General features: G+C 44.7%; 1 protein-coding gene across 4 annotated transcripts in view; it reads right to left on the reverse strand.

Moving 5' to 3' along the window:
* Window positions 1–25,074, reverse strand: part of LOC119977793 (protein furry homolog) — a 483,675-nt gene that overhangs the window by 49,498 nt on the left and 409,103 nt on the right. For 2 of the 4 annotated variants that reach the window (XM_038819003.1, XM_038819001.1), the window contains exons 51-55: window positions 24,628–24,801; window positions 22,159–22,167; window positions 16,705–16,905; window positions 7,866–8,027; window positions 1,639–1,787 (exon numbers count right to left, since the gene is read on the reverse strand). In XM_038819003.1, coding sequence (XP_038674931.1) covers window positions 1,639–1,787; window positions 7,866–8,027; window positions 16,705–16,905; window positions 22,159–22,167; window positions 24,628–24,801 — 695 coding nt within the window. Of the gene's footprint in view, window positions 1–1,638; window positions 1,788–4,927; window positions 4,962–7,865; window positions 8,028–16,704; window positions 16,906–22,158; window positions 22,168–24,627; window positions 24,802–25,074 lie in introns of all 4 variants that reach the window. The other 2 variants (XM_038819004.1, XM_038819002.1) reach the window with 2 other exon arrangements.

Below are 25,074 nucleotides of genomic sequence, written 5' to 3' on the forward strand. Positions count from 1 at the left end.
AAAGGGTTGAGATACATTTCAGCTTCTTCTGGAATGGCAACCCATTTGAAGGCATGAGCCTGGATTCTCCAATCCTGCGCCCAAGTTCTGACGCGACGTGAAAAGTGGCGCGAGCCTCTCCGGCGTCAACGGGCCTCACTTGGCAGCTATCCACCCCCTTCCTAGGGGCCTAGTATGGCGCTGGAGTGGTCTCTGCAGCTCCGGCAGCCGAACGCCCGAGTTCGTGCAAGCGCGCCGTGGTTGGCGCAAGTTCGTGCATGCGCCCCACAGCCGCTGCGAGTTCGCGCATGGGTTCCTGTGTCCGCGCTGGCCCCTGGGCAATATGGCAGAGCCCTAAAGGGGCCCGGTGTGGAGGAAGATAGGCCCCCACGGAAATAGCCTGCCCGCTGATCGCGGGCCAGACCACTGTGGAGGCCCACCCCCCCCCCCCACCGGGGTCGGATCTCGCCCCCCCCCCCCCCCCCCCCCCAACCAGGATGGACCCCGCAGACAGAACTCTGAGGTCCCGCTGTGTGGGACCATACGTAACCCACACGGGCAGGGCTCGGCCGAACTCAGTTGGCTCTCGGCCCGTCGATCGCTGGGGAGGGCCGCTTTCAACAGCCCCTGACCGGCGCGGCGGCGATCCCGTGGGCGCCTGAAAATCGGAGGAGGAGAATCGGCGAGCTGGCGTCGGGGCGGCATGGTGTGATTCTCACGCCCCCCCCGGCGATTCTCCAACCCGGCACGGGGTCGGAGAATCCAGCCATGAAGTCTAGTATTGCTTGATTAGTTAATTAATTGATTGAGAAGTGTATTGTTGATTATTTTGCTTCTGTTCAATAAACTTTTGTATTATTTGCTAATCAATGTCTGAATCTTTGTCTGATGGTTCTATCTCCGTTGAACTAAATCAGTTTTAAAAGGGTTAATTTGGGATCTGTGATATACTAAATAAGTAATGGCATGATGGGAAAACTGGTCAACTACTTGGTACAATGTAAGAATAGCTGACATTGGAGAATTGGAGAAGGTCAAGCCATTCCGAAATGCCTGACCTCCGCAACTTTTGATCAGATTAACTTGTCATAACCCAAGGCAGTCTAAATAAGATGAGAGAAGGTCAGGAAGGCATAAGTCTCCTCCGACCTTTTAATGTTCCATCAAAGGACAATATAATGGTATGACTGATGAGACAAAGAGTCCTGGAAGGTCAGCAAGGTGACGCCTGTTTTATGATATTGCTTATGTTTATACTTCTGATCGAATTCCTGACTAAGCTGTAGTCACGTAATCCTGATTCTGATAATGTATAAATACTGAGCTGATTCTCTGTGAAAGCACAAACTTAGGAAGGAATCAGCAGTAATACTAACTGCTCTCTGACCTCAAGTTTCAGCCATTACTGCATGCAGTCTGTTCGTAACTAAAGTCTTGTTATTTTTCCATAACGAGCGTTGTTGAATCTTTCTATCACAGTCTAGAGCGGGAAAAATATTGACTTCTACAGATCGAGTAATTAGGCTGCATGCAACTAAATTAAATCAAGTCTAAATATCAAACTTCCTTCTTTTAAACCTATATAATGTTGGCAAATTAACTACATTAACAATAATCTTAAACACAAATGTATTGAAGACAATGTGAAGTTTAACTCACCTTGAAAGCCCTGACTGATCAACATCTCCATCACCCTTTTCTTCTGGTTCTATTATCTCAAGGCTGAAGCTATCATTACCCTCAAGAGCTGATGGAAGTTCACTTGTGGATCCAGAAAGTTCATCATCCTCAGTCATGAATTCAATGTCCTAAGAATTGGGAACATACATTATTGTATGTGATGCCAAGTGAAAGGTAGAATTCAACATTATGTGAATATTCAACATCATTAATATGTTATCATTAATTTTCTTTAAAATTATTCAAACAAATTAGCGATCATTTTAAAATGTAAATTCTGCAGTACCAGTAAACAATAATACATGAATAACGCACGTCTATCAAAGTCTCTCCTCTACATAATGGGATTTGAACTTAACTTAAAATTCCTGGACTTCTCTTGACATCAAGATGACACTTCTGTTCTGGACTACATTCGCTGTACCACAAGTCTCAATTTTTGTGTCTAATCTGCTGCTCTTCTGAGATATTTATTTATTTTTTGAAAAATTTTTTTTTGGTTTTTAACACTTTATACATAAAAAAATGTAAAACAAGAAGAACAACAACCCCTTCCTCTAGCAACCAACACCAACCAACCAAGATCAGCGACGCAGTGCTGAAAAATTAACCCCAAAGTTTCTCAGCTTCGGGCAGGACCAGAACCTACGTACATGGTTGGCCGGACCTCTCCCATACCACACACAAGTGTCCTCTACCCCCTCAAACAACTGGCTCATTCTCAACCTTATCTGTTGCATCCTGTGGACCACCTTTAACTGTATAACCCCAGCCTCATACACAAGGTTGAAGCATTCATCCTCTGCAACACCTCACACCACAAACCCATCTCCAATGCCACCGCCAACTTCTCCTCCCACTTGGCTTTAATCGCCTCCAGCGACACCATGGGCGCGATTCTCCGCTCCCCACGCCGGGTGGGAGAATCGCGGGAGGGCCGGGCGAATCACGACACGCCGCCCTGGCACCCCCCGCGATTCTCCCACCCCCCACTAAAATGGCGTGTCGCTTTTGCGTGACGCCGCTTGGAGAATTGCCGCTCGCCGTTTTTCACGGCGACCAGCGATTCTCCGGCCTGGATGGGCCGAGCGGCCTGACGAACCCGACCGGTTCACGCCGGCGGCAACCACACCTGGTCGCTGCCGGCGTGAACATCGCGCGACAGGTAAGTGTGGGGCGGAGGGAGGATCGAGCACCACGGGCGTGCTCAGGAGGTGACTTGCCCGCGATCGGTGCCCACCGATCGTCGGGCCGGCATCTCTAAGAGACGCACTCTTTTCTCTCTGCCGCCCCGCAAGATCAAGCCGCCATGTCTTGCGGGGCAGCGGAGGGGATGACAGCAACCGTGCATGCGCGGGTTGGAGTCGGCCAACCTGCGCATGCGCGGCTGATGTCACTTAGGCGCCGCCGGCCGCGTCATTCTTGGCGCGCCGCTTTGACGCAAGCGGCAAGGCCCGGCGGCAGAGTTTCTCGCAACGCCGCTCCTAGCCCCCCGGGGGGGGGGGGGGGGAGAATAGGGGGCGAGGAGCGGCCTCCGACGCCGGAGTGAAACACTCCGGGTTTCACTCCGGCGTCGGCACTGTCTCCCTTTGGGAGAATCGCGCCCCATATCTTCTTTCAAAATCCACCTATAAATCGGCGAGATGAACCCCTTCCAGCCCTATCACCGATAACACCCCCTCCAACATGGAGGGAGGAGTAACCGGAAACATTGGGAAAATCTTCCTTGCAAAGTCCTGCACCTGCATATATCTAAAAGCCTGCCCCCACAGAATCTCAAACTTCTCTGCCAACTACTCCAAACTCACGAACTGCCCTTCCAAAAATAGGTCCTTAATTTCCATCACCCCCCTACTCCCCCCCCCCCCCCCCCCCCCCCCCCCCATCCCCATTCCCAAAGCCTAGTATCCAGACTCGACGGCTCAAACGCATGACTTTCTCGAACCGGCATCAACTTCGATCCCACCACTGACTTAAAAAGCTGCCGAAGTTGCCTCCATAGCTCTAGCGTGGCTACAAAGCCGGACTACCTAAGTATTTCCCTGGGGCAAATGGGAGCGGCACCATTGCCAGCGCCTGCAACCCAACTTCCTACAAGAGCCTGCCTCCATTCTCACACACATTGCCTCCGGCTCCCGATCTCAGCCCTGCACCTTCTCGGCATTCGCCGCTCAATAGTAATACATCAGATTCAGAAGAGCCAAATCCCCCGACTGTTGCCCTCTCTGAAGTGCTGTCTTCCGAATCCTCACCCGCCCATACATCTGATGAAATCAACCGTTCTTCTGCAATATTTAAAGTTACTTTGATCAGTTTACTGTCCTTCATCCAGCATTTTTATGATGCGAGACTTCAGTCCCCTGCCAACCTTGTGACTAATCACTGGTTATACTGTATTTGAGCCTCAGTCTGTTTCCAGTCAGAAAACTATTCACCTAGTCTGTGATGTGTTGGGTAAGCTGGGTCTGCGAGGACTGCGTTTACTGTAGCAGTGAGAGAGACAGGCTTCCAACACTTGAAGAAATGCTACTCTATTTTATTGAACTCTTAACTATTATACATACTTTAACTGTGGGTTGACACTATGCTGAGTTGACTGGAGATTTGAGACTAACCTGACCAGACTACCTTACTACCACATGGTGGATGTTCTCGTTGTTGCTCACGGGCTCTGACTGTCTCAGAGGCTGATTCCCAAGAGAGCGGGAAAACTAGTGCCCTCTGGCTTTATAGTGGCCGTGTCCTGTCTGGTGATTGGCTGCTGTGTTCTGTGTGTTCATTGGTCATCCTGTGTGTTAATCAATGCCTGTCTGTGCACCATCATATACTTGTGTGTACATATTATGACAGGCTGAAGAACAAACCTCTGCTGCTTCTGGATTTTTTGATGTACTTTACGTTCACTATCATCTTTTTATCTTGCAATTACACTGTATACCTCTTGGATCTTCATTCTTACAATGCACCTTCCAAAACTCTACCTTCAGATAGCTTCCAGATTTCACTCACTTCACTTCCAGATTCCACTCACTTCACTTATGTCCAAACCCTGACTCCGCCTTCAAAAGTCAACGTTATTCCATCCAAGGAATCTCTGACTTTAATTCAATCTGAAATCCATGGAATCATTTTCCATTTACCTTTAGGTTTTTATGTATCCTAATTTGTAACAAGACTTATGTAACTTGAGCTCTCCCTGTGTCCATTTGCGTGTGTATTTTGGCTGCTGCTCTGGACCCGAGCCTAAATATTTGATTTTTCTTTTAACTTCTTTCTCTTTACTCCTCCTAGACCCCTCTTTCCTATTCTCATGCTTCCTTTCACTTTTTCACTCTCAGGTGCTCAGCCCTCCCAACCCTTCATGACCTTTCTGTTCTCTTGCTGCCATCCCAGGCTTTCTATTCATGTGAAGAAGCCCTATGCTGGCAGGTCTCCAGGTCCAGGTGGACTTCATCCTAGGGTCTTAATAGAGGTGGCTAATGAGATAGTAGATATGTTGGTGTTAATTTTCCAGAATTCGTTAGATTCTGGAAAGGTTCCATCAGACTGGAAAGTAGCAAATATAACCTCTCTGTTCAAGAAGATTGGCTGTGGCTGGCAGAAAACAGAGAGTGTGCGTAAATGGGGCTTTGTCTGATTGGCAGCATATGATGAGTGGAGTTTGCGCTGAGGCCTCAAATTTTTACAATTTACATCGAATTTAGATGAGGGGAGCCAAGGCATGGTAGCTAAATTTGGAGATGACACAAAAATAGGTAGTAACAGACAGAGTTTGCCGATGGATATAGATAGGTTGAGAGTGAGTGGGCAAAAATCTGGCAGATAGAGTATAATGTGGGAAAGTGTGAAGTTGTTCACTTCGGAAGAATAAAAAAACAATGGGGAATGACTGCAGAATTCTGAGATGCAGATGGATTTAGGTGTTCTTGTGCATGAGTCTCAAAAAATTAGCATGCTGGCGCAGCATGTAACCAAGAAGGCTAATGGAATGCTATTTATTACAAGAGGAGTTGAACATAAAAATAAGGATGTTATGCTTCAGTTATAGAGGGCATTGGTGAGATTGAATCTCAAATACTGTGTGTAGTTTTGGTCTCCTTGTTTAAGAAAGGATGTAAATACATTGGAGGAGGTTAACCAGGTTGATACCTGGAATGTATGGGTTGCCTTATAAAGGATAGGTTGGACAGGTTGGGCTTGATTTCACTAGTGTTTAGAAGTGAGGGGTGACTTGATTGAAGAGATATCATGAATGGTATTGACAAGGTGGACATTGAAAGAATGTTTCCTCTTGTGGGTAAGTCCAGAACTAGGGGGCACCGTTTTAAAATTAGGGATCGCCCTTATAAGATACAATGAGGAGAACTTTTTTCTCTCAGAAGATTGTGTGACTTTCTCAGATGAAGGTGGAAACAGGATCACAAGATATTTTTAAGGCAGAATTAGATAGATTCTTGTTACGCAAGGGAATCAAACATTATCGGGGTAGATGGGAATGTGGAGCTCAACACAAACAGGGACTGGTTTAGCTCACTGGGATAAATTGCTGGCTTTTAACGCAGACCAAGCAGGCCAGCAGCACGGTTTGATTCCCGTACCAGCCTCCCCAGACAGGCGCCGGAATGTAGCGACTAGGGGCTTTTCACAGTAACTTCATTGAAGCCTACTCGTGACAATAAGCGATTTTCATTTTTTCATTTCATTCTTATTAAATGGTAGAGCAGGTTTGAGGGACCAAATGGCCTGCTTCAGCTTATATTTTGTATGCCTGTTCCTATTGCTGTCATCCCATATTAGAAATGGGAGAGTAATTAATGTCTGGGAGAAAATAAATCTACAGGTATTAGTAAAAATATAAAATACACAAATGAAATGGGATTGAATCTGAACAATTATTTGGAATGAGTTTAAGTTTTACTTGTTTGTTAACAGGCCTCTTTGCTGATTGTTGATTACATTTATTGCACTGTTCTTTGCGGCTACATCTTTGGAAAGTTCATTTCCAAATGATATGTACAAAGACAGAGGGCTGATTTAATGTTGGCAACAGGATTTTCACCCAGGCCTGGTAATTCATCCCCTTTCAAAACTGCTCAGCCCCTTAATAACTCCTCTCTCATTATGTTTATCCTATCCAATATCTCACAGTATTTCCCACTCCTCATTTATAAGCTTCAATTTCCTGGACCATGCAGTTCAGTCCTGGTTGTGTTTCCAGAGTTTTGCTTTAATGCAGCGTTAAGTGCTTAGTGACGATAAGGGGCCAATCTTTACCAGCACCTGTGTTTCTGACAGCAGTTAGATTTCCTATTGGATGGATGAGCATCCTCAATTTTAACAACATGGTAGCAGAAAGCAGGCAGAACCCCAATAATTTAAGAGAATATCTAGAAAATGTCAAAAAACAGCAACAACCTGCTATTTATGTAGGATGCATGAAGAAAAAATAATGGAAAACAACTCTAAAATACACAGATTTAAGTACAATTTTATATGGTTATAGTTTAATTCCTAACAGTATAAGTTAAAAGTAACGTAGAATTTTAAAAATGCTTCAAACAATCTGCTTTTATCTTGGAACTATATTTTTCCTTAAATAATTATTTTTACTATGCATCTTAATTAAGCACTTAGAAATTAGTTTATTTCTCACCCACCTTCATGTCAGCAACAGCAACAGTGTCCTCATTGGACTGTTGATAGTATCCACTTGTGTGTGAAATACTATGGGTAAGTTTTGAAGAACTGCAGTGTAATATTTTGGCTGGATACCAGCAAGTATGGACTTAGGGCAATAAAGTATTCTCCAAGGCACCAAAAGGATTATAGTAAACATGTAGATATCAACCACTTTGATATGAGCATATGGTTAACAGAATAAAGAATAGCCTCAACCCATTCAGAACTTTTCATGATTGCAGCAGCTTTGCAAAATCAAGTTTTGTAGCAAAATAAATTAGTATAAATTAGCAGGCAGTTTTCAATAATGATATTCTTAAAGTGCAAACTCCTTAATAATCCCTGTCCATTACCAAGAAAATTGAGCAAAAGGTTGCAAAAACATGCATATCCACATATTACCAAGCCACCATAATCAAAGACTACACACACCATTTACTCCCAAAATTATTATAAACGCAGAGAATAAATCTGGAAATACTTAGTTATCATGAATGTTCATTGACATGCCACCAAAGCTCCTTCACCTTTGATCTCCCAGGCACCTGCTGGTTTGTTTCATCAGCCAGGGAGACCTCCAAGCTAGGGGTCCTTGTGTTTGCTGAAAGTGGATCTGCGGAGGCTGTGTCACCTGAAGTTGAGAGTGAATCCATATGACTTGTGCCTTCAGTAGGTAAAAAATTCATTATCTATAGAACACAAAATTTAGCAAGCGTATCAGTAATGCCATTTTAAATGATCATGTTTAACATTTAATTCAGTTTTGGTTATAACCAAGATATATATAAAGTTTAATGAAGTCCTGTAGCATATTGTACAGTATAATTTGAAGACCCTTGAGTAAATAAATGGAAGTCATCAAACAGAAAAATGTAATTTTTGACATTAAAAAGTCAGTTAGCATTTGTTGAATTTTTTACATAAATGACTTGATGAAGGGACCGAAGGGGTGGTTCCTAAATTATGAGGACACAAAGATAAGTAGGAAAATAAGTTGTGAAGTTAATGTAAAAAAATAATAATCTTTATTGTCTATACCACAGCTACAAGACTAGGTCAGAAGCTAGGCATTCTGCAGTGAGCAACTCAGCTTCCGATTTCCCAAAGACTTAATCAACAAGGCATAAAGCCAGGAATGTCATGGAATATTTCCTACTTATTCTGGATTAGTACAATTCATAATAATAATAATTTTTATTATTGACACAAGTAGGCTTACATTAACACTGCAATGAAGTTACTGTGAAAAGCTCCTAGTCGCCACATTCCGGCGCCTGTTCGGGTGCACAGAGACAGAATTCAGAATGTTCAATTCACCTAACAGCACGTCTTTCGGGACCTGTGGGAGGAAACCGGGACACCCAGAGGAAACCCACGCAGACACAGGGAGAACGTGCAGACTCCACACAGACAGTGACCCAAGCCATAAATCAAACCCAGGACCCTGGCGCTGTGAAGCATCAGTGCTAACCACTGTGCTACCGTGCTGCCCGGTGAGTGGGCAAAGACCTGGCAAATGGAATGTATTGTGGGAAAATGTAAAAATGTCCATTTTGGCAGAACGATTAAAAAAAGCATATTATCTAAACAGTGACTAATTGCAGAGCTCCGAGAAGGAGAGGGATTTAGGTGCCCTAGTGCAGGAATTCCAAAAAGATAAAATGCAAGTTCTGCAAGTAAGCCAATAAAATGTTATTGTTTACTGCAAGGGGAATAGAATGCAAAAGTAGTGAGGTTATGCTTCAGTAATACAGGATATTGGTGAGATCACATCTGGAGTAGTCTCCTTATTCTGTGCACAGTATTAATCTCCTTATCTAAAGATGGATGTAAATGCATTAGAAGCAGTTCGGAGAAGGTTTCCTAGATAATAATAATAATCACTTATTGTCACAAGTAGGCTTCAATGAAGTTACCGTGAAAAGCCCCTAGTTGCCATATTCCGGCGCCTGTTCAGGGAGGCTGGTACAGGAATTGAACCCGCACTGCTGCCTTGTTCTGCATTACAAGCCAGCTATTTAGCCCAGTGTGCTAAACCAGCCCCTAGACGGAATAGGAATAGGTGGATTGTTTTATGAGGAAAGGTTGGATAGGCTAGGCTTGTATCCACTGAAGTTTAGAAGAGTAAAAGATGACTTGATTGAAACATATAAAATCCTGAGGGATCTTGACAGGGTGGACGCAGAAAGGATGTTTCCTCTTGGGGGAACTAGAACTAGGGGGATCACTGTTCTAAAGTAAGGGGTCATCCATCTAAGACAGAGGTGAGGGGAATGTTTTTCTCTCAGAGGGTCATGAGTCTTTGGAACTCACTTTATCAAAAGGCAGTGGAAGCAGAGTCTTTCAATATTTTTAAGACAGAGATTGGCGAACTCCTGGCGGAGAGGAAAGAATTACAAAGGAACTTTGACCTGCTCTCCACCAGGAAAGCAGTACACCAACTCCGCCAGGCACGCGGGGCCCTATACGAGCACGGAGACAAAGCCAGCCGCCTGTTGGCCCACCAGCTGAGAAAGCAGGCAGCCAGCAGAGAAATTGCGCAAATCAGAGATACCAGAGGCACGTTGGAAACAGAACCAGAGAGGATTAACAAAACCTTCAAGGCCTTCTACCAAGAGCTGTACACCTCAGAGCCCCCAACGGGGAAGGCTGGGATGAACCGGTTTCTTGACGGACTGGACATACCAGTTGTGGGAGAGAGCAGAAAACGGGATCTGGAAGCACCACTAGCACTGGGAGAGATCATGGACAGCATTAGCTCCATGCAGGCGGGGAAGGCGCCGGGACCGGACGGATTCCCGGCGGACTTCTACAAAAAATTTGCGACAGCGCTGGCCCCGCACCTGCGGGAGATGTTCACAGACTCGCTAGCTAGGGGCACGTTGCCACCCACGTTAGCACAGGCCTCAATCTCGCTGATACCTAAGAAAGACAAAGACCCAACGGAATGTGGGTCATACAGACCCATATCTCTGCTGAATGCAGACGCCAAAATACTGGCCAAAATCCTAGCCAAGAGGCTAGAAGACTGTGTACCTGAGGTGGTCACAGAGGACCAGACGGACTTTGTCAAAGGTAGACAGCTTACCGCGAATATCAGGCGCCTGCTGAACGTGATAATGACCCCCTCCGGGGAGAGAACACAAGAGGTGATCGTCTCCCTGGACGCAGAAAAGGCCTTCGACAGAGTCGAGTGGAAATACCTCATAGAGGTACTGGAGCGGTTCGGGCTTGGAACAGGGTTCACCGCTTGGGTAAAGCTCCTGTACAACGCTCCCATGGCGAGTGTACAGACCAATAATACCAACTCCCAATACTTCCAGCTGCACAGGGGCACCAGACAAGGATGCCCACTGTCCCCGCTGCTGTTCGCACTAGCAATTGAACCGCTAGCAATCGCGCTCAGGGCAGCAAAAAATTGGAGGGGGATCCGAAGGGGAGGTAGAGAGCACAGAGTCTCACTCTATGCGGATGATCTGCTCCTCTATATCTCGGACCCACAAAGCAGCATGGACGGAATCATCGCGCTCCTGAAAGAATTTGGAGCCTTCTCGGGCTACAAACTCAACATGAGCAAAAGTGAGATCTTCTCAGTACACCCGCAAGGGGGGGGGGGGGGGGGGGCAGCACTAAAGGGGCTGCCGTTCAATCAAGCCCGACATAAATTCCGCTACCTGGGGATCCAAATAGCCCATGACTGGAAAGGGATCCACAAATGGAACCTCACCAGCCTGACGGAGGAAGTTAAAAAGGACCTGCAAAGATGGAACACACTCCCACTCTCCCTCGCGGGGAGAGTTCAGACGATCAAAATGAACGTACTGCCCAGGTTCCTCTTCCTGTTTAGATCCATTCCGATCTACATCCCCAAGGCCTTTTTCAAAGCGCTGGACAAACTCATCATGGCGTTCGTATGGGGGGGGTAAAAATGCTAGGATCCCAAAGAAGGTCTTACAAAAAACAAAAACCAGGGGAGGGCTAGCCCTCCCGAATCTACAATTCTACCACTGGGCAGCAACAGCCGAGCGAGTAAGGGGATGGATCCAGGAGCCAGAAGCTGAGTGGGTGCGTGCGGAGGAGGCCTCCTGCATGGGAACCTCCCTCCGGGCCCTCGCCACGGCAGCACTCCCATCCCCACCCAAAAAACACTCCAGCAGCCCAGTGGTGACAGCCACCCTCCAATCCTGGAACCAACTGCGGCAGCAACTTGGCCTGACCAAAATGTCGAACAGGGCTCCCATCTGCAACAACCATAGGTTCACACCAGCACTGACTGACGCCACCTTCAAAAGGTGGAGGCAGGACGGGGGGACACTGACAGTCAGGGACCTATACACGGACGACAGGATCGCAACACTGGACGAACTGACAGAGAAATTTCAGCTAGCTGGGGGGAACGAGCTACGGTACCTGCAGCTCAAAAACTTCCTACGAAAGGAGACAAGGACGTACCCACAACCGCCACGACAGACACTACTGGAAGACCTCCTGGACGCAAGTATCCTAGAGAAAGGGAACTGTATTGACATGTATGACCGACTGGTAGATAGGGACGACACCGTACTGGACGCAACAAGAAGGAAATGGGAGGACGACCTGGGGATGGAGATAGGGTGGGGACTCTGGAGCGAAGCACTGCATAGGGTCAACTCCACCTCCACGTGCGCAAGGCTCAGCCTGACGCAACTAAAAGTGGTACATAGAGCCCACTTAACAAGAACCCGTATGAGTAGGTTCTTCCCGGAGGTGGAAGACAGATGTGAACGGTGCCAAAGAGGCCCGGCCAACCACGCCCACATGTTCTGGTCTTGCCCCAGACTCGTGGAGTACTGGACAGCCTTCTTCGAGGTTATGTCCAAAGTGGTGGGAGTGAGGGTGGAGCCATGCCCGATAGTGGCGGTCTTCGGGGTTTCAGAACAGCCAGATCTATTCCTGGGGAGGAGGGCGGACGCCCTTGCCTTTGCCTCCCTGATCGCCCGCCGTAGAATCCTGTTTGGCTGGCGGTCAGCAGCACCGCCCAGAGCTGCGGACTGGCTGTCCGACCTCTCGGAATCTCTCCAAATGGAGAAAATCAAATTTGCCATCCGAGGGTCGGACAACGGCTTCCACAGAACGTGGGAGCCATTCATGCAACTGTTCCGGGACCTATTTGTGGCCAATGTACAAGAGGAAGAATAGTCGGGGGAAGGTAGCGGGAGGGGGGGGCTACAGGTTCGGTACGGGGGTTTGATGGCTAGCTAAGGCCCAAAACCAAACTAAATAAACATGTTGAGGGGGGGGGGGGGGGGGCGGGCGCAGTTACTACTACGAAGATGCTTACCTGTAAATATGTATGTTAATTTTTGCGTGTTTGTTTTTTTTTCTCTCCTAACAATTTGTAATTTGTTCAATATAAAATATGAAAACTGAATAAAAACATTTATAAAAAAAAAAGACAGAGATTGGCAAATTCTTATTAAGCAACAGGGTGAAAGGTTATAGGAGCTATGTGGGATTGCAGAGCTAATGTTATAATCAGATTGACCATGATCTTATTGTGGCAACAGGTAGGGAAAAGTAACAGTGAAGCCTCCAGCCCATTGGCTGCTTTCTCTGTTGCATCAGGAGGAACTTTGAAAAAATAAATCCAAGGGGTGTGTCTCATGACTTCACTCCCCGCTATCAACTTGGTTTCTTAAAGATCGGGTGCCATTTTTAAAGGGTGCCCACATAAAATAGTAAAAATAGAACACCGCTCCCATCAACCCCTCCCCGACACTGACCCCCACCTTCTCCCCACTGAGCAATGCACTTAGCCGAGCTCCTCCGGCAGGTCTGCTCGCCAGGCACACAACATGGGAGAGGAGACCAGTTGTACTTCACATCAGTGTGAATGGATAATGTAATGGGTGGATGGGATAGGATTATCAGGTGTAGAGGCCTGATAACTAGATTTATATTTCTCCTAATGGGATTCCCAATGTCCAATTACATCACTGTCAGGGAGCAGGGATGATCGTGATGGGACTTCCTGATGATGCATAATGTGATTTGAGCATCTCATGAGATTTTGCACTCCCGCTGCTATCACGCACGATGCAAACGGCAGCACAAAATCCCAGTGCTAATAACACCAATCACATTGTGTCTTAACTTTCTATATTCCAGGCAAGTAAAGGCAACTAATTTAATTGTTCCTCATAATGTAGCACTTTGAAGTCTGGTACTATTCTGGTGAAATCTGCACTGCAAACCTTCCAATGGCCAATAAAGATGTGCTGTCCAGAACTGTACTCAATACTGGTTGAACAGGTTCTTTGTATAATTGTAGAACTATTTGATCCCCTTTATATCCGAGACATCTAGATATAAAGCTAACTATTAGTCTTTTAATTACCATTTTTGTACTTGACCACTACATTTTTGTGATCTGTTTACATGGACCCCGAAGTCAATTTAGATCTTTACTATTCCTAGCGTGTGACCATTTGAAAAATACTTTGATCCCAATTGTTTTTTGGTTTAACATGGATGACCTCACATTTCCCTGCATTGAAATCCATCCACAGTTTTGCCCACACCTTAAATTTATCAATGCATCTTTGTAATGTTGTTATTTACTTTGCTTCCAATGTCAGTTATGTTGCTCTATGTACCGTGTTATCGAAGTCATTAATAAATATAGCGAATAGCGAGGCACCAGAGAAAACCGTTGTCACTGTTAATTCCAATAATTGTATATGGTGGAAGAATGAGCCTTAACCTAATCTTTTACTTCAAGCAGCTTTATTCTTGAGACAGCTCAACAAAGTGACCAACTCTCTCAATACCTTCCATCCCACTGTTACAGCTGTGCCCATTTGTAGGTAAGCTATTGCTCATCACTTATCTTTAACAATGCAATTGGTTTAACAAGGTAATTGTTATACAATGTAATTGCTGATACATTGATAGTCACATTCCTTTAATTTGAGTATACATTTATTAAACTGGTGAATAATTTGGCTTCAATTCCATTTAGTTTTCTTTTTTAACATTTTTTGACTTAATATAGATATTGTGCAACAGTAAAAGCTATTTTATTGGGTGCTGATGGGGGTTAAACCATACTGTAACTGGATCATCTGCAGAAACAACTATTATTGAGGTACTTTCTGAACTTGACCAAGGCCTGACACCACACAGAGGCAAGTAAACAAGGCTAATTCGCTTATCCATTTCTCCCACCAGGAATCACAAAGACAATTTCAACAATGTGAAGCAGGACATGATATAAGGTATATCAAAATGATTGACATTTGAATTACAGCTCTCCAGGGTGTGTAAACTTACTGGGCGAGATTCTCCATTTGGGAGACTACTTTTTCCTGCCGGAGATGAATCGCACGTGATTTGCGCTCCCCAATCACAGAACAAATCAGCATCCCTCGCCATGCAAATTAATGCATGGCAAGGAATACGAGGAATTCCCAAGGAAGCCCGCTATTGGGCTGCCAATTTGAATGGGTGGCCCGATAGCGAAGTTCCCCGGATGGCCAGCCCCCCCACTGCACCGCAAATCAGCTTCTTACCCTCCCTCCGGATAGTCTGCGTGCCCCCTTCCCCCAAGTATGAAAGTGACCTGATCAATACCCCCGGGGACCCCCTAAATTGGGACCACCCTCCACAGGGACCCCCTTAAAAGGGACACCCCTCCACATAGACCCTTTAATAGGGACACCTCCCACACGGACCCCCTTAATAGGGAAACCCCATTAATAGGGACATTCCCCATATTGTTTACAAACACCTACCACATCAAAGAGAGTTACGTGCTTTCCATTTCCACCTCAGCACTTCATCATCACTCAAACCTGAAGGGGTGTGATTTAAATAAATTTAGAGTATCCAATTAACTTTTTTTTCCAATTTAAGGGGCAATTTAGCGTGGCCAATCCACCTACCTTGCACATCTCTAGGTTGTGGGGCGAGACCCAGGCAAACACGGGGAGAACGTGTAAACTCCACACAGACAGTGGCCCAGATCGAACCTGGGACCACGGTGCCCTGAAGCAGCAGTGCTGGGGGGGGGTCTTACCTGTTAAGGGTCTCGTGGGTGGTTCCTTTATTTAAGGGTCCATGTGTGGGGGTCCTTTTTGTTAAGGGGCCCCTGGGGGGGGGGGGGGGGGTTCTCCAGTTATGGGGTCTCAGTGGGGGGGGGGGGGTTCCTTTAGTTCGGAGGTCCTTGGGGGTCCCCAGTTAAGGGGTCTAAGTTGAACTATGGGGGAAACTCCCTTAAGGAGTTACCCCCTTGGTCCACTGCAAGGTCCACCACATCAGGCTCACGTTTGGTGAGACCTGTTGTAAATCCTGTCTACATCATTCCTGGTCTGGAGAATCAGGCAGGGCCAGAGAATACAGTGCCCGGGCTGCTAAGTGGATGCAAGTGGGTCATTAAGACCCATTAGCATCCTCCCACTGGTGCGTGGGTGTGAACACTGATCCGACTGCCGGCAGAGGGTGGATGGGTGGGAGGGTGAAGCGGAGCATTGTGGTTAGTTTGGCACTTAGTATGAACCTCAATTTCGGCTGGATGCTCAATTCTCCACCTGGTCGCGATTTGCAATCCTGGTATAGAGGGGTGGAGAATTTAGTCTACTGTATGATTTTCTTATACTTTTTCATATACATTAAGGAATTTTAAAGACAAAAATCTGGAATTTAAGCATGTACTTTAAACAGGGGATTATTGCTGCATCTTGGCTTTGATCATAACTGGAAATATAGTGCAGAACCTATATAAAACAAACTATTAATTTTGAGCATAATTTTGTAAAATTACTCTTATTAATACTGCTAAAGTAGGTGATGAGTTCATAACAGTCAAAAATATAAACAGAACTGTTACAAGCATTGAAGTATGGTTCAACAAAACATGGTACTAGAATTACCCTCGCTTCGGAGTGTTTTTTTTAAGTGTGAAAGTTTTAACGATTTTTTGTACAAAGAAATTAAACATCATGAACTGATGAGTGTGGGTGTGATGCAATGGGACTGTGGAGTAAATTTGTTTATTAATGCAATAAATCAATTATAAGACATTTTAATTTTTAAGCAAAGTTACAAAGAGAAATATTCTATTTGCCTGTTTGCTTATTTTCTTGGCAGGTGTTCATGTGTGGTGTGTGAAGATCTAGTAAAGGAACAGGAGAAAATAACTTCAAAAAGAAAAACTGTACTTCAACCTGAAATATATATTTAATTTTAGAATCCACTTTAACTGGTTTCCACTAATTTTGTGTGTTGTAGGCTTTGATGGACGATGCGACCAAATGATAATCTCTGCTGTGTATTTTATTTTTAGTTATTTTCAAAATTTGCAGGATATATTATAAAGTATTGACATACTAGTTGCGATCGTGTCAAAATCTGACTTGCTGTAAGTGCCTCCTCTTCAGACGACTCGTCTGAATCCTCATGGTTAGTTTTATGTAGACTGTGTGTACTTCCTGAAAGCTGGCTCTCCTCCAGAAGCTGCATATCTCCCTTGTCTAGACTGTCAAGGGAACGCCTTCGTACTCCCCAATTGAACGTATCCATACTCTCACCCTGAAAGAAAAGTACAAGATTATTCTCAAAAAATATAAGTAGTCACCAGATCATAAAGTACAATGTTTAATCTATAAATGTTTGTATAAAACGTAATAGGCGAGTCTGTAAAACTTTAATTCAGAAGTACAAATCCAGATACTGGTAAACCTTTGCTGGTTCTTCTAAAACATTTTTTCCCATAGATAATAATTGGTACTAACTTATTTTACTTGCTCCTAGTAACCATTTTTGGGCCGCCAGATCACCCTTTTCACCAATAATTGGAACAATAACAGGAGATAGAAAAGACACATAAGAAAGGCAATATTACAATAAACATGGGAAACGTTGCTGAAAATGAGGAAAATAAAACGATTTTTAAAAAAATCACAGGGGACTTCAATATGTGTGTGGAATGGGAAAATCAGGTTGGTAGTGGATCCCATGAAAAGGAATTTGTGGACTGTCTACGAGATGGTTTTTTGGAGCAGCTTGTGGTAGAGCCAACTAGGGAACAGGCAATTCTGGATTTGGTGACGTGTTAACAAGGCAGACCTGATTAGGGAACTTAAGGTGAAGGAACCCTTAAGGGGCAGTGACCACAATATGATAGAATTCACCCTGCAGTTTGAGAGGGAGAAGCTGGAACCGGATACAACGGTAATAATAATAATCTTTATTGTTGTCATAAGTAGGCTTACATTAACACCGCAATCTTTTTCAGGCTGGTAGCTGGTGAATAGTGTTGCTCGCAGTGTCAGTGTTGGAACCACAACTATTCACGATATATGTTCATGACCTGGAAGAAGGAACTGAGGGCATTGTTGCTAATGGGGACGTGGTGGCACTCTTCTCTAGAAGATCCTTAACTAAGAGGTCATTAATGGGGAGGGGGTGGCGGAGTGGTATTATCACTGGACTAGTAAACCAGAGATCTAGAGTAATGCTCTGAGGTTCAAATCCCGCCACTGCAGACAGTGAAATTTGAATTCAATAAAAATCTGGAATTAAAAATCTAACGATGACCATGAAACCATTATTGCCTGTTGTAAAAACCCATCAGGTCTTTTAGGGAAGGAAATCTGCCATCCTTCCTGGTCTGGTCTACATGTGACTCCAGACCCACAGAAATGTGATTGCTTTTAACTGCCCCCTCAAGGGCAATTAGGGATGGGCAATAAATTCTGGCTCAGTTTGTGAGGCCCACGTCCCACGAACGAATAAAAAAAAGTCTGCAGATGATAAAGATATGTAGAGGGACAGTTAGTGTAAAGGAAGCATGGAGGTTGCAGAAGGACTTTGACAGGTTAGAGTGGAAGATGGAATACAATGTGAAAGAGTGTGACGTTAGGCACTTGGGTAGGAAGAACAGAGACATGGGGCTAGATTCTCCGTCTTTGGGACTAAGTCCCCATGTCATAGTGAAAACGGTGGTCTTTTACGCCAGGAAAACTGGCGTCAAAAGGCCACAGATTCACCGTTTTGCTGGGGGCTGGCAGGGAGCCGTCATAGAGGTCACAGCCGATACGGCCCCCAGCACTCCCGGGTCAGAGGCCGCGCAAGCGCAGAGTGGCGGCCTGCAGCGGCCACGCCATGCTCCGTGGGGGACTCAGCCCATGGACTTGGACCGGCAAAATAGAGCCCCGCATCGGCCGCTAGCGCGCCCTGGACCGCCCACACACATTACCCCCAGCCCCGAAGGAAGCACGCCCTGCCGGTCGATCGGCCCTTCCCCGGCTGTGGCGATCCCGGACTGAGTCCACAGCCGCCACACGTGAATCCCAGACGGTGTGGCCATGAGAGACCCCACTGTCGGGAATTTGGCCAGTTGGGGATGGAGCATCATGGGGCGGGCCTCAGGCTATGGCCCGAGGCGGTGGATACTCAGCGCGAGGGGCGGAGAATTTTAAAATGGATTCTCCGCCCCGTTGCTGAACCCGATTTTGGCGTTGGGGAGCGACGAATCCAGCCCATAGACTATTTTCTCAATGGGGAAAGGCTTTGGAAATCTGAAGCACAAAAGGACTTAGGCGTCCTAGTGCAGGATTCTCTTAAGGTTCACATGCAGGTTCAGCTGGCAATTAGGAAGGCAAATGCAATGTTGGCATTCATTTTGAGAGGGCTAGAATACAAGAGCAGGGATGTACTGCTGAGGCTATATAAGGCACTGGTCAGACCCCATTTGGAATATTGAGAGCACATTTGGGACCCATATCTAAGGAAGGGTGTGCTGGCCTTGGAGGGGGTATAGTAGTTTCACATGAATGATCCCTAGAATGAACGGCTTGTCATATGAGAAGCGGTTGAGGACTCTGGGTCTGTACTCAATGGAGTTTAGAAGGATCGGGAGGATCTTATTGAAACTTACAGAATACTGAGAGGTCTAGATAGAGCGGCCGTGGAGAAGATGTTTCCACTAGTCGGAGAGCCTAGAACCCAAGGGCACAGCCTCAGACTGAAAGGATAATTCTTTAAAACTGAGGGATGAGGAATTTCTTCAGCCACAGGGTGGTAAATCTGTGGAACTCATTACTGCAGAAGGCTGTGGAGCCAAGTCATTGAGTGTCTTTAAGACAGAGATTGATAGGTTCTTGATTAATAAGGGGATCAGGGGTTATGGGAGAAGGCAGGAGAATTGAGACGAGAAACATATCAGCCATGACTGAAGGCAGAGCAGACCCGATGGATCGAGAATGGCCTAATTATGCTCCTATATCATATGGTGTTATCCACGTCTTTTGTTAGGGTGTTCACTATGCTTTGTCTGTTGACATTAGTGCAAAGTTTGAAACGTTTCCATGATTGTAGATTGCCAAAAGGATGCTACTTTGATGTTAGGATGCACTGCCTATGCACCTGCAATCGGTAGAGCATTCACCGTACTCAACCAGCCTATGCTTGCAAAACTCAGAACATAATGGGTGTGATCCCACCACGATCCCCCCTCCCCCGTGTTGCGCCCAGTGCACCTCCTGCTATTCTCGGAGAATAGGGGGAGAGCCCCAAACGGAACCTGTGCCGGACTCCGAGTAGACCGTGATGCACCCGGCCCGCAGCACCGGATGTAATTTGGTTCATGCCCTTACTGGCCATGAATTAAACTTGCATATTTAAATGAGTATTTAAACTCATTTAAATATGCATGTACAGGTTTAGCTCCCGGGATTCACCGGCCCTGCTAACGCAGTGCGAGGCTGTTAGGAATCACTACTGGTTTCTAAAAATGCCAACCATTCGTGATAGCCACGCTGGGATGCTCAGAGGCCATTGAAGACCCCGGGTGGTCGCGAAATGGCAGGGTAGTGCCAACCTGGTTTGCATTACAAATCATTTCTTCAGCAACCTAGGTCTCATGGTTTGGAGGTGCGCCCCCCCCCCCCCCCCCCCCCCCACCACAAATCATCTCTTAATCCATGTCTCTTCATTAGTATCCTCCTCAAATTCCAAATGTGTGACCAATCACCCCTTCTAATCTTTCCTTGTTTGTCTCAGTGTTTGTTCCCCTCAAACTTTGGAATGTTTTATCTATTAAAATTGCCATATGAATGCAAGTTGTTATGGGTTTCGGTGACCTCAGCTCGATGGTGAGGAAACAGTACAATTAATCAACAAAGTTCACAGAGCCAACTGTTGGAAAATTTACTATTGCGGATGGGAGAACTCAGCTGTAATGCACTCTTCCTTCCTAAAAACAGGCAATACCTAGGTTCGCATGAAGAATGAACATTTGGGGAAGTTGCAGAAAAGGTATAAAGCATGAGTTATTGTTTATAAAGAGGAATAGAAAAATTGGGATAAATATTCCCAAATACTTGTTCAGAATTTTAAATAAAGGAACATAGTTAAAGCTTTTAATGGAACAGGTGCAATGTGTCAAACTCAGACTCCTGGGACTGAGATCATGCTAGATTTCTGATTTTGGACCAAACTCCTATACAGATCATTGCCATAAAATATAATTAGGTTGTAGATCACGGGAATTACAAACCATTACAAACCATTGTGGGCAGAAACATTGAAAGACTTAGAAGTTTGATTGGACGAAATTTTAAAAATCTATTAATCTTACAGTGTAGTGATTCTTGCAAGAAAAGAGCATTCGCTGGGTTGCAATAACAGGCACAAAGAGAAACACCCCTCTGATCCTCTCATTTGAAAGCATTCAGGAATGTTGGAATCACAATGTTCCTGTTGGTGGAACAGGCAGCTTTTTGTCTGGAGAATAGGAAGGGCTGGGTTAGTGGTGCTGGTAGAGAAGGCAGATGTCAGTGCACTGGAATGGACTCAGGTCCTGTGTATGCACAACTCTCATTGATTCCATCCTCTGTGATCAGCCCGGGAATGTTCCCTTCATTCCCGCACGTATTCTGTTCCAGGAGCGGCGCCCCAGAGAAAAATGTCTTGCTTTTGAACATTTCCTGTCTTTTGGATCACTGGCTTTGGGACACTGTACCTGTATATTTTAAAACTTTCAACTATTGTAAAGTAGTTGCAAGAAACATAACAGCAATTCCTGTTTGCAAGCACCTGGTATTTTTATATAACTTTTATATTACCATCATAAGTAACACATTATAGCATTATTTGTTACAAATATGCTAATGAGAAGTTCAACTTTTTGGCAAAATAAAAGGCAAGGTCACTAATCACAGAATTTAGCTCAAGTCAATAAAGTATCAGTTCGCTCAGTTTGCTGAATGGCTAGAGTGTGATGCAGAGGGATGCAAACCTGTTCAAATCCCATACTGGCTACGGTAGTTCATGGAGCCTTGTCTCCTCTCGTCTCCTCTCCGTGGTGCCCCTCAAGTTATATATAACTAATTGTGTCTCTCTAATAGAGAGAGATGCCCATGGACCTTTGTGGATTCCCTTACATCAATAATACCAAAGCTATCAATGGAATGCCAAAGCCTATCACAAATTTTACAATTAACATTTAAAAACGTTGGAAAGTCAGGCTTAACACAATAGCCTTTAGAAGTTACTCATTCTTTTGAAACAAAATCATGGCAAAGTGCAGTTTGTTGTTATCATTATTACCAGAATATCTTCTCTAAGCATCCACAAATGTAAAGGTAATGCTATTCTTGTGAATATTGTACAAGCAACAAATTCTGCTTTACATGCACTTAAAACAAGTTTCCCAATCTAGCAAAATTCAGGAGGCCAATTACAGTATATAATGCAACAAGCTGTTGAACTACAATGCAGCACAAATATTCTACTTGCACACTGCACAACATCACAAAAGCTGCATAATGAGCATCTTACCTGAAGTTCCTAGACAGCAATAAAAAAAAGAGTTAAAAAAAATATTATAACATTCAGTTTCTAAGAAATAGAGACATTTTCACTTTGTATGAAACTTAAAATCCTGTTTTAGGCTTCCCACTGTTGTCATATTTTCTTGTTTTCTCATGTACGGAACAATCTGTCTGGACTGTATACAGAACAATACTTTTCACTGTACCTCGGTATATGTGACAATAAATCAAATCAAATTTAATCTTTTAACAGAATAGCTGATAATCCCCACCAGAACTACACTTTTACCTGACAAGAAAAGAGTTTGTATCTTTCCAGTTTATATTTTCCATAGAATTGCACCATTTTGCCGCTAGCTATTTATTGCTATATTAGTTGTCCAGTCATGAAGGAGTTAAACTTGTTTGAAGAGCTGGTATGTCAATGGGAGCTGATAGTCAAGACAAAATGTTAAGCTGGCCTAATTAGGTATTTTGAGTTCTTTATTTCTTTGCTAAACATTTCCTCTCAAATTAATGAAATTAATCCATGCACACGCGGCACAGTGGTTAGCACTGCTGCCTCACAGCACCAAGGACCTGGCGTTTGCACTTTCTCCCTGTGTCTACATGGATTTCCTCCAGATGCACTGGTTTCTTCCCACTGTCCAAAGATGTGTAGGTTAGGTGGATTGACATGCTAAATTGGCCCTTAGTGTCCAAATCTTAGGTGGGGTTACGGGGATAGGGCAGGAGAATTGGCCCGAGCAGGGTACTCTTTAGGAGGGTCGGTGCAGAGTCTATGGGCCGAATGGCCTCCTTCTGCACTGTAGGGATTTTGTGATTTAAACTTCACTGCACTTCCCTGAATGTGTATTTAAAAGGATAACCTTAACCAATTGATATTTTGTAATAATTATTTTAACCATCCTGATCCTTTGCTTCTAAACAGTTTCTGTTTCACATCTCAGACTATATCTGGCAGGATTGAAACTTCACATGTTAGAGGAGACAGATGTATATGTTTACTGAGGGATCTAAAACGGTAGAGCGAAAAATATGAGGTTTTGGAGCTAGATGTTTTGAAAATTTGCTCATGCACCCATTTTCTTTCTCTTATGCATATAAAGTTGAAACTCAATGAACATTTTTCCAGGAAGTGATCAACAAAGATAACAACTTATCCATCCAAAATTAATATGGATGTAAAATTCATTAACCGTTCTGGCATCAAAACAATTGTGTTTTATGTCTGGTTCATAATTACCAGAAGAAAATAATTACTCTGCAGGGATCAGTGCTGGGACCTTTGCTGTACCTTTGCAGACGACACAAAGGTTGGTGGAATTGCCGATAGTGATGAGGTCTGTCAGTGGATACAGCAGGATATAGATCGTTTGGAGACTTGGGAAGAGAGATGGCAGATGGAGTTTAATCTGGACAAATGTGACTAATACATTTTGGAAGGTCTAATACAGGTGGGAAATATACAGTAAATGGCAGAATCCTTAAGGGTATTGACAGGCGGCAGCAGGGTGGCGCAGTGGGTTAGCCCTGCAGCCTCACGGCGCCGAGGTCCCAGGTTCGACCCCGGCTCTGGGTCACTGTCCGTGTGGAGTTTGCACAGTCTCCCCGTGTTTGTGTGGGTTTCGCCCCCACAACCCAAAAATATGCAGGCTAGGTGGATTGGCCATGCTAAATTGCCCCTTAATTGGAAAATGAATTGGATACTCTAAATTTATTTTTTAAAAAGAGTACTGACAGGCAGAGGGATCTAGGTGTACAGGTCCACAGGTCACTGAAAGTGGCAACGCAGGTGGAGAAGGTAGTCAAGAAGGCATACAGCATGCTTGCCTTCATCGACTGGGGCAGAGAGTGTAAAAATTGGCAAGTAATGCTGCAACTGTATAGAAACTTAGTTAGGCCACACTTGGAATATAGTGTTCAATTCTGGTTGCCACAGAGGGATGTGGAAGCTTTGGAGAAGAGGTTTACCATGGATAAACTGTTTGTTCTCACTGGAACGATGGAGGTTGAGGAGTGAAATGATAGAAATCTACAAAGTTCTGAGGGGCATGGACAGGGTGGATAGTCAGAAGTTTTTTCCCAGGTAGGAAGAGTCAATTACTAGGGGGCATAGGTTTAAGGTGCAAAGTTTAGAGGAGATGTGCAAGGGAAGTTTTTCACACAGATGTTGGTGGGTGCTTAGAACACACTGCCGAATGAAGTGGTGGAAGCAGGTACGATATTGACGTGTAAGGGGTGTCTTGTCAAAAACATGAATAGGATGGGAATAGAGGGATACGGACCCCGGAAGTGTAGAAGGTTTTAGGTTACACGGGCAGCATGGTCTGCATAGGCTCGGAGGTCGGAAGAGCCTGTTCCTGTGCTGTGCTTTTCTTTGTTCTTTTTTGTTCATATCTCTGTTAGAAACATTAGTCTATGCCCTTTCCACCAAACTACAGATTTTTTTAATGCAAATTTTAATCAAACTCACCTCTCCATCCTCGAGTTCCACATCCAGGAAGTCAAAATCTCTAAAAACTCTGAACTGTTGTTCGCTTGTTGTGTCATCCATATTTTCTTGATCCCTTGGGCCATCTTCTGAAGATGACACCAGGCTTGCCTGATGCTCAATAAGGTCAAGATCCCCACTTGAGGAGAAAATAACCTAAATAGGATAATATCCTCAGCTCAGTTTATACATATTTCCATTTAATGGAATTTTTAACTTTGTGTAAAAAAAAATCAGTGTAACGCATACCATGGACAGTTAGAAGTAACTATAAGAATACCAATCAATTATTTATTTGAGAGAGTTGCTCTGCAGTGTTGCAATAACATTTGTACAAGGAATTAATGTCATTCAGGCAATACTGTTTCCATTGTGAAACGCATTTCACCAGTCTTCCGAGATCTTACTCAATCATTGCATTTAGATACA

This window comes from Scyliorhinus canicula, chromosome 14, assembly GCF_902713615.1.
Source record: "Scyliorhinus canicula chromosome 14, sScyCan1.1, whole genome shotgun sequence".
NCBI classification, from domain to species: Eukaryota; Metazoa; Chordata; class Chondrichthyes; order Carcharhiniformes; family Scyliorhinidae; genus Scyliorhinus; species Scyliorhinus canicula.